Source organism: Euphorbia lathyris, chromosome 2 (assembly GCF_963576675.1).
Source record: "Euphorbia lathyris chromosome 2, ddEupLath1.1, whole genome shotgun sequence".
Taxonomy (NCBI): domain Eukaryota; kingdom Viridiplantae; phylum Streptophyta; class Magnoliopsida; order Malpighiales; family Euphorbiaceae; genus Euphorbia; species Euphorbia lathyris.
The window spans coordinates 114,128,850-114,139,608 of record NC_088911.1 but is presented as its reverse complement, the minus strand read 5'-3'; the positions used below and the strand labels follow the sequence as shown (position 1 = coordinate 114,139,608).

The 10,759-nt window shown below is 37.0% G+C and overlaps 1 protein-coding gene across 1 annotated transcript; it reads right to left on the bottom strand.

Moving 5' to 3' along the window:
• Nucleotides 1–461: 461 nt before the first annotated feature.
• LOC136217383 (uncharacterized) lies at nucleotides 462–6,467 on the bottom strand. Its single transcript, XM_066003981.1, has 9 exons — nucleotides 6,360–6,467; nucleotides 4,962–6,119; nucleotides 4,274–4,535; nucleotides 3,210–3,826; nucleotides 2,305–3,077; nucleotides 2,024–2,151; nucleotides 1,878–1,966; nucleotides 713–838; nucleotides 462–497 (listed from the first exon to the last, which is right to left on the bottom strand). Exons 1-9 carry the CDS (start codon nucleotides 6,465–6,467, stop codon nucleotides 462–464), a joined length of 3,297 nt encoding a protein of 1,098 aa, XP_065860053.1.
• Between the last annotated feature and the right edge of the window lie 4,292 nt (nucleotides 6,468–10,759).

Here is a 10,759-nt window from a genome sequence, read left to right as displayed (position 1 = left end):
TCCAGCTTTGAACATACAGTTTTTCCTTTTAATCTCTTCAATCATATTTTTTGGGCAATTAAACTACACTCTTACTGTTCCATCATCTTCGACTTTGAGTGCACAAGTTCGAAGGTTTCTGTGTTAACCTTGGGGAGCGTCCGGAATTACAGATTGCACCTCAGTCTGCCGAAATCGCTATCAAGGCAGTGGCCTCCGCCACGGCACAGTTCGATTTCTGTTCTCAATTTTCAATCGGTTTTTTCTGTAACCCCAATCTTTTTCCTACAATTTGAAAGCGATTTTCTATTTCGCAATCATGTCTGCCTTAATTGCGAAATCCCTTCCTGACCTCTCCAAACTTGAGCCTCTGGACGGTCTTAATTATAAAAGATGGTCGCAGAAAATTCTGATTTTATTTGAACAACTCGAACTGGACTATGTTGTTGTCTAGGATCCACCCTCTGACCCAAATGGTCCTGTCATGTCTCTAATTGTTCAGCAGTATAACACCCGTTCTGCAAAATACGAAAAAGACAACAAAACAGTTAGGGGTCATCTCCTAAATCATATGTCGAACCCAATGTTCGATATTTTTGTTAACAAAAGGTCTGCCAAAGAAATTTGGGATACCCTGAAAGAAAAATACGGGTCTGATGATGCTGGTAAACGTAAATATGTGGTTGGAACATGACTCAATTATCAAATGGTTGATGAAAAACCCATCATTGACCAGATTCATGAATATGAGAATCTTGTTGCTGAAGTTCTGGGTGAAGGCATGACAATGTCTGATTTGCTGCAAGCCAATGTCCTCTTGGAAAAATTTCCACCCTCTTGGAGTGATTTCAGTAACCATCTGAAGCACAAGAAAAAAAGACTTCAGTCTCCAGGAGCTTGTCAGCCACATGAGAACTGAAGAAGCAAATAGAATGAAAGATAAGCAACTTTCCTCAAAATCTGTTTCAATTAATGCTAATATTGTTGAATCTGTTGTGGTGCCAAAAGACAGGATCAAAGGTGATGTGATATTGGTTATGAAAAAGAGATAATAACCAAATCAACAAGTTTTCCCGATCTATCTTAAGGAATTAATAGAATCAAATAACAAACATAAATTGGTGATAACAAACCAATCCCAAAGAATTAAAGACAATGAAAGGAGATCTGACCTTACACCTTCGAATAATTAAATTGGAACCTGAGTGTTTGGCGATTCACAAGTACCTTACCAAAATACTTGTTCACGATCAAGATAATATTGCAAGAATGATGACCCGGTCTCTCAAGCTCACAATAAAGAATTCAATCCCGGATTGAAAATAATTCCCAAAGGAAAAGAAGAACTTTTGTTCATAAAAATATTGATTTCTGATTGATGAAAATAATGAAGAATACAAGCCTTTATATAGGCTACAAAATAAACCTAAACCTAAACTAAAAAGAAAGTTGAATCCTAGTGCATCAAGGTAAAAGAAATCCTAATTAGACAAGGAAAAACATTAAATTCGTTTTTGTCCTTTAGAGCCCAATTTCAGCCCATTAATTAACATTATTTGGGCCTTTTAATTAGCTAGAAATAAGCCCAATCAAACCTATAAGATTATAGCATTAATTTTAATGAGTCCCAATGGGTTTTGCACATGCCAAACACATGCAAGTCCAAAGCTTCTCTTAAAATATGATCAACCTTTTTACATATCACTATTATGGGCTTGGGCTTGGATACAACACAAAAACACACCATCTTTAATGACTTCGCTAGAATTCATTCCTTGTTTAAAGAAGCTCAAGATGAGTCCATTAAGCATTTGTTGGTCTTTCTTTGCATGATTCTTCGTCATAGGTCCAATTGACAGCTCCAATGGATCCCTCATGCTTCTACTAGGCTCCTTAACTCCAAGCTCCTTTGTTCCATGCTCTTGTGCTTTTGATATCACATCATTCCCTCTCTCTTGAAAAGGATTTGTCCTCAAATCTTCATCTCCTACATCAAACAAAGATAAATCAGCCACATTAAAAGTTGCATGCACACTATACTCACCTGGCAAGTCGAGCTTGTAGGCATTATCCCCAATTCGTGCGACTACTTGAAATGGACCATCGCCTCTAGGATGTAGCTTTGATTTTCTCTGAGCGGGGAACCTTTCCTTGCGCATATGCAACCACACCCAATCACCGGGTTCAAATAGAACACATTGTCGACCCTTGTTAGCTTGCTTTGCATAATGCTCATTCTTCTTCTCCAGTTGTTGTTTCACTTGTTCATGTAACTTAAGCACCATTTCTGCCTTTTTCTTTCCATCTAAACTTTTCCTTTCATCAACAGGCAAAGGGATCAAGTCTAATGGTGTCAAAGGATTAAAACCATAAACAATTTCAAATGGTGAGAAGTTAGTAGATGAATGTATAGCCCTATTATAAGCGAACTCAATAAATGGTAGGCATTCTTCCCATGACTTAAGATTCTTTTGAATAACTGCCCTAAGAAGTTGTCCTAAAGTTCTATTTACTACTTCGGTTTGACCATCAGTTTGAGGGTGACAAGAAGTAGAAAACAACAGTTTAGTCCCCAATTTATTCCACAAAGTCTTCCAAAAATAGCTTAAAAACTTAGGATCTCTATCACTAACTATACTCTTTGGCATCCCATGCAGACGAACAACCTCTCTAAAGAACAAGTTAGCAATATTAATAGCATCATCAGTTTTATGGCATGGTATGAAATGTGCCATCTTAGAAAAGCGATCTACAACCACAAATATGGAATCATTACCTCTCTTAGACCTAGGTAAAGCCATCACAAAATCCATGGATATAGCAGTCCAAGGTTCATTCGGCACAGGTAATGGAGTGTATAAACCATGAGGCATAACTCTAGACTTAGCTTTCTTACAATTAATACAACTAGCACATATTCTTTCCACATCACGTTTCATATGAGGCCAAAAGAAATGTTCAGAAATCATGTCCAAAGTCTTAGCAACCCCAAAATGCCCCATCAAGCCTCCACCGTGGGCTTCCCTCACAAGAAATTCTCTATGTGAACATTTAGGCATGCATAATCGATTATCTCTAAATAAGTAGCCCTCATGTCTATAAAATTTTCCAAAAGCAGTAAGTTCACAAGCTTTATAAATAGATGCAAAGTCTAGATCATCAACATATAATTCTTTGATATACTCAAATCCTAAACACTTAGCATGCATCACATTCAATAAGCTAACTCTCCTACTTAATGCATCAGCAACTACGTTTTCCTTCCCTTGCTTATACTTAATCACATAAGGAAACGTCTCTATAAATTCCACCCACTTGGCATGTCTTCGGTTCAATTTTTGTTGACCCTTAAGATGTTTCAAGGATTCATGATCGGTGTGGATCACAAACTCTTTAGGCCATAAATAATGTTGCCACATTTGCAAAGCCCTAACTAATGCATAGAGTTCTTTATCATAAGTGGGATAGTTTAAGGTTGCACCACTAAGTTTTTCACTAAAGAAGGCTATAGGTCGACCCTCTTGCATTAAAACAGCACCAATCCCTACTCCCGACGCATCACACTCAATTTCAAACGATTTATCAAAGTTTGGAAGTGCTAAAACGGGGGCAGAAGTTAGTCTTGCCTTAAGCATCTCAAAAGCATCCTCTTGTGCTTTGCCCCACTTAAAGCCAACATTCTTTTTTATTACCTCGGTTAGTGGTGCGGCAATGGTACTGAAGTTCTTCACAAACCTCCTATAGAAACTCGCCAAGCCATGAAAGCTCCTCACCTCGGTAACTGAATTTGGCGTTGGCCACTCTTGAATGGCTTTCACCTTTTCAATATCAACAGAAACTCCTTGTGCTGAAACAATAAAACCCAAAAACACAACTTTCTCCATGCAAAATGAGCACTTAGAAAGGTTAGCGTATAATTTCTGTTCTCTCAAAACATCTAATACAACCTTAACATGTTCTATGTGTTCTGCCTCAGATTTAGAATAGATAAGAATGTCATCAAAATAAACAACAACAAATTTACCTATAAACTCTCTCAAAACATGATTCATTAATCTCATGAAAGTACTAGGTGCATTTGTTAAACCGAAAGGCATAACTAACCACTCATATAAACCATGCTTAGTCTTAAAAGCCGTTTTCCATTCATCTCCTAATGACATGCGAATCTGATGGTACCCACTCTTAAGATCTATTTTAGTGAAAATAACAGCCCCATTTAATTCATCCAACATATCATCTAACCTAGGGATAGGATGACGATACTTTACCGTGATTTTATTGACGGCTCTACAATCGATGCACATCCGCCAAGTTCCATCTTTCTTTGGTACTAGGATGACTGGTACAGCACACGGACTCATAGATTCACGAATCAACCCTTTTGCCATTAGTTCCTCGACTTGCCTTTGTAGTTCTTTTGTCTCCTCAGGGTTACTTCTATAGGCTGGTCGATTTGGAATTTGTGCTCCGGGAACAAAGTCAATTTGATGCTCAATTCCTCGAATCGGGGGTAACTTATTAGGCATCTCTTCGGGGAATAAATCCTTGAATTCCTGCAAAAGAGGGGAAATACTAGAAGGAAGGTTAGACTGACTTACAGAAGATAAACAAAAACTCTTACAATAAAATAATAATAAATTTTTGTTTTCAAAATCAGCTTGCTTTACATCCCTCAATTTAGCATATAAAGATAGATTTTGGCTTTTGTTAATGCTCCTCTCTTTTTCTCTCCTCTCACCCTCATTTCTCGACCTCACTAATGCCTTTTCACTCACCTCTTCTCTCTTCACACCCTCACTGATTTTATCACTCTTATTTTCTCTCGCCTTAACCTTTTCCCTTCTCACAGATTGTTCTTGTAACATTCTTTGCATGTAGAGCTGATCTTCAAACACTTCAGCAGGTGATAAAGGTGGCAAAATATACTTCTTCCCATCCTTAGCAATAGTAAATTTATTTGTTCGACCATGATGTAGTGCTGATCGATCGAATTGCCAAGGCCTCCCCAATAACACATGACATGCTTGCATAGGTACTACATCACATAATACCTCATCAGAAAAAGAACCAATAGAAAAGTTCAGAAGCACCTGTTTAGTAACTTTGAGTTCGTTACTATCATTCAACCATTGTAACCGATAAGGATTGGGATGTGGAATTGTTGATATCCCTAATCGGCTTGCTAACACATTGCTTACCACGTTGCAACAACTTCCTCCATCAATAATTAGTAAGCATGTTTTTCCAAGTATGTTGCAATGAGCATGAAAGATGTGCTCTCGTTGCTCAATGTCACCACTCACTCCCATCTTCAATGTTCTACGAGTGACTAAGTTAACTCCATGTCCTCCTTTACTATCCACCTCTTCTATATCACTACAATCTTCTAAGGTGGGCATATCATCTGATTCATGTTCGGACTCACTTTCGGATATTAACTCACCATGCTTCATAACCATCGCCTTTTGATTCGAACACTCTCTTGCATAGTGCCCTCTCCCTTGGCACTTAAAACACACAATTTCACGAGTTCTTGTGGGTTTTTCAGTAGTTTTGTATTTTGGAGTAGTTCCACCAATTTGCAACTTCCCAAATGCTTTTGAATCAACCTGAGGCGTTTGGTCACTTTTAGAGCTAAATTCAGATTTAGTTTTGAAATTACCTCTTGGATCTGACTTCCATGGAGTGGAAGTAGTGCCTTTGAACTTTGATCTCCCTTTCTCAACCTCTTGAAGTTGTCTCTCAATTTTTATCGCTTTATGGAGCATCTCGTCCATGTGGAAATAAGTTTGTAGCTCAAGAGGGTTGCGAATCTCCCTCTTCATTCCCATGAGAAATCTAACCATGGTAGCTTCCTCATCTTCTTGTATATCAGCTCGGATTAGTGCCATCTCCAATTGTTTGTGATAATCTTCAACAGATTGGTTACCTTGAGACATGGATTGGAGTTCTTTCAACAACTCCTTATAATAGTGAGCCGGCACAAATCTCTTTTTCATGACCTTCTTCAATTCACCCCATGTTCTTATGGGTTCATCACCATCTCTTTTTCTTGTGCGCTTTAATTGGTCCCACCAAACAGCCGCATATTCAGTTAGTTCGGATACTACAAGTTTCACCTTCTTCTCCTCGGAATACTCATGTATGTCAAAGATTGTTTCAACCTTTCGTACCCAATCAAGATACGCCTCTGGGTCACTAGCTCCTCGAAAAGTAGGCATTTTAAGTTTGATAGCATTAAGATTACTATCTTTTCGATCGTTACCCCTTTTTCGGTATCCAAACTGCTCCTCCTCTTCAGACTCGGATAGTTCATCATCAAAATTCAATCTCCCGCGTCCTCCTTTCTTTTGGCTTGATTTCTTTTGGTTTGAAACCAAATCAGCCACAATAGCCCCTAACCTCTTCATCTCACCTACAATAGCTTGTTGCCATTCTTTAGAATCAACATCGTTAACGTTGTCCTTTTTAGGTTCGTTAGACATGACAAAATATATAAAGAATGAAAGAAAAGTGAAATCTAGTCTAAAGCAAGAAAAGAAGAAAAAGAAAGTAAAAGAAGTACCTCACAACCGGTTCAATCACTCTTTTATATTATCTTGATAGATCACAAGGATTATCTCGGGTAATATAAATGCCAATGAAGCAAAAGAATGACAAAATAAAGTAGAGCAGAAACTAGAAGCAAAGAAGACTAATATTGTAACGATAACCAAAGTTTAGCACACTAAGAATAGAATAAAAGACGATTTTCGAAGAAGAGACAAATGTTTGAAAGAAATTTTAAGAATGTGTGTTTAGCATGCAAATTCTAGAAAACTTGTAACTTTAGTACAAACAATGAGCCGATTTTTTTTTTTTTTTTTCCTTTTTTTTTTCCTTTTTTTTTCCTTTTTTTTTTCTTTTTTTTTTCCCTTTTTTTTTTAAACTAGATTGGAATTGATTAACAAATTAAACTTGCACTAATGATTTAGCATGCAAAAAAAAATTGAAGAAATTCACACACATAAATGGGTTTGGCTAGTAAGAATAGAATCCAAAAATAATCAGTTCGCTACAACTAAGAACCTAAATAACTAGATGCAAAGATATGAGGAACTCGATCAATAATTAAAGACTCTAGATTGGGGTAATTTTTTTTTTTTTTTTTTTAATTTCGACAAACAAAACAAAAACAACAAATTCCTTAAGAGCCAAAGCTCTGATACCAATTGATGTGATATTGGTTATGAAAAAGAGATAATAACCAAATCAACAAGTTTTCCCGATCTATCTTAAGGAATTAATAGAATCAAATAACAAACATAAATTGGTGATAACAAACCAATCCCAAAGAATTAAAGACAATGAAAGGAGATCTGACCTTACACCTTCGAATAATTAAATTGGAACCTGAGTGTTTGGCGATTCACAAGTACCTTACCAAAATACTTGTTCACGATCAAGATAATATTGCAAGAATGATGACCCGGTCTCTCAAGCTCACAATAAAGAATTCAATCCCGGATTGAAAATAATTCCCAAAGGAAAAGAAGAACTTTTGTTCATAAAAATATTGATTTCTGATTGATGAAAATAATGAAGAATACAAGCCTTTATATAGGCTACAAAATAAACCTAAACCTAAACTAAAAAGAAAGTTGAATCCTAGTGCATCAAGGTAAAAGAAATCCTAATTAGACAAGGAAAAACATTAAATTCGTTTTTGTCCTTTAGAGCCCAATTTCAGCCCATTAATTAACATTATTTGGGCCTTTTAATTAGCTAGAAATAAGCCCAATCAAACCTATAAGGTTATAGCATTAATTTTAATGAGTCCCAATGGGTTTTGCACATGCCAAACACATGCAAGTCCAAAGCTTCTCTTAAAATATGATCAACCTTTTTACATATCACTATTATGGGCTTGGGCTTGGATACAACACAAAAACACACCATCTTTAATGACTTCGCTAGAATTCATTCCTTGTTTAAAGAAGCTCAAGATGAGTCCATTAAGCATTTGTTGGTCTTTCTTTGCACGATTCTTCGTCATAGGTCCAATTGACAGCTCCAATGGATCCCTCATGCTTCTACTAGGCTCCTTAACTCCAAGCTCCTTTGTTCCATGCTCTTGTGCTTTTGATATCACATCAAAAGGACCCTCAACCAAATTCCAAAAAGGCTCAAACCAGAACAAGCCTTTCAAGAAGAATGGAAGAATTCAGAAGAGGAAAGTAGTGGAATGCTTTGTGTGTGGTAAACGTGGCCATAAGGCATTTCAGTGCTACCAAAGGAAGAACCAACAGAACACCAATCATAATCCAAACAACAGAGCTGCTCCACAATCCAATCTGGTGGAAAATGAAGAAATTATTGATGTTGTTGTGGTTGAAGCTAATCTGGTGGAAAACAAAACGGAATGGGTTCTAGATACTGGAGCTACAAGGCACTTATGCTCAAACAAGGACCTGTTTAATCACTTTGAGGACGATGTAGATGGGCAATGCGTCTACATGGGAAACACCACTACTGTTGGTGTTGTCGGTAAAGGAACAGTTTTAATTAAGTTAACTTCTGGAAAAAGCTTGTCTTTAAATAATGTGTTGTATGTGTCTACTCTTCGTAGGAATCTTATTTCTGGTAGCTTGCTAAATAAGGCTGGTTTAAAAATTATTTTTGAGGCTGATAAGATTATTCTCACTAGAAATGGGACTTTTGTGGGAAAATGGTACCTAGCTGATGGCCTCTTTATTTTGAACACTGTCCATGTGAATTCTGTTGGAATTAATGCAACTACATCTGCTTCTGTTTACTTGAGTGAATCCATTGATTTGTGGCATGGTATATTAGGACACGTAAATTTTGCTTCCATTAAAAAGTTGGGAAATATGCATGTTATGTGTGGAAGCAAAATTTGCAAAGAAACCTTTCTTACCTGTTGAGAGTAGAAGTACATAACTGCTTGGTTTAATTCACTTTGATTTGGCTGATTTTAAAAATTCTGTTAGCAAAGGTGGCAAAAGATACTGTTGGTCCCTTATAACGTAACAAGTTAGTTCCAAGGGGGGGATAGGAACTATTTAAAATTTTAGTACGTTAAGGCTGACTTCTTTTTCTTTGAAAAAGGATTACACAGCGCGTTGAGTCAATAAGACACTAGCTTAGTCAACTGGTGACTAAGTCAGCTTCTTTCGTTGAGTCAGGAGATAGCACTTTGAGTCTATTCCTGAACTCAGATACTCAATACACACAACTCAGCGTGACCTCTTTACTTGGTCAGTTTTGTTTAAGCAAGCAATATATAAATAAAGGAGTTTAAGGTTAGAAAGATATTACTCAGCAGATTTATCCAGGTTCGGCCTCCAAGCCTACGTCCTGTCCCCGGAACACGTTCCGAGATTTCTAATTCTCTACTGAGCTCTTTAACGGTAGAGCATCAAACCTTTTACAATTTTAGAAACTGAGTATAACAAGAGTACCTTCCTCTATACCTCTACTCAATCCTAATCTCTCGCTGAGTACTATAACCGAGTACTCAGCCTCTCCTTTCTAATTCTAGAAATGATAAGTGTTTGTCCTAAACAACGATTGCTAAGACACCTTAGATGATTGAATAATCACTCTAGACTTTTACACAAAAGATATGAAATTTAGTGTAAGATTGCTTTGCTTTTTCTTGCAGAACTTTGCGTAGAATTTTGGTCAGCGTAATGGCTTGATCAAGTTCTGTGTGGAATGAAGCAACTGAAGGGCTCTATTTATAGAGACGTCTGAGGCATCGGTCATTTCGAATTTAGAAATAACCATTGGAGAGAAACGGCTTCTTGTCGTTGTCACCCTGTCTTGCTCAAAGCTCTCGGCCAATCAGATTTGAGTATCTTCTGTCCTCGGTCAGCTTTTGGTCAGCTCGGCAGAATGTCTCTCCATTTATGGTAAGGTCAACTAAACAGCATACTGTGTCTTCTGAACTTTACCCAAAGTGGAAACACTTTGTCTGAAAGTTGTTCTTGCTCAGCTGCTGTCTTGTACTCTTTGTCGAATCAACTCAGCAGCTTCGTCCCGAAGTTGTTCCACGAAGGTCTTCTAGATCCTTCTTCCGCTGAGCTGCGTTTTGTACATAACGACAGCGTTTTGACATACGCGGGCTGAGTTGCCTTAAACTATTTGACTTGGGCTTTGACTTCCGTATTGGGCTTTGGGCCTTTTAATCTTTGTGTCTTATAAACAATTTAACTCAACATTGAACAAACACATTAGTAGAATAAATCAAAGCATTTAAACTTAGTGTGTTTAGAATATTTTTAATTACACTTAAACAATTTTGTCAAATCAAAATTATGTGGAAAGGTGTTTCAACAAACTCCCCCATTTTGATGTTGGCAAACTATTCAGCGAAGAACTCAGTATTGAGCTCCCCCATGATAGTTGACCTAATATAACTTAGCAAACTCCCCCATCAGGGTTGAGCCACTGACTTAGTTTTACTCTAAACATTTAAAGATTTAATCGAGTAAGTCTAAGGTCAGTTTTCAGATATAGGTTAGCTTATGGAACATATTCTATTTTACTCAGTGTTTAAGCGAAAGTTTTAACATTCAGAGGGCGCTGAGTAATTTGTTGTTCAATGATTCTTATAAGACAATGTTTTATAAACATACAAGTCAATGTCAAACATATTATCAGCATTGGGTACAATCAATAAGTTTTATAAGCATTAACCATAGTTGATGTAATTGAAGATACATAATAACTTAATACTCAGCATCATATATAATTACTCATAACTCAGGTTTTG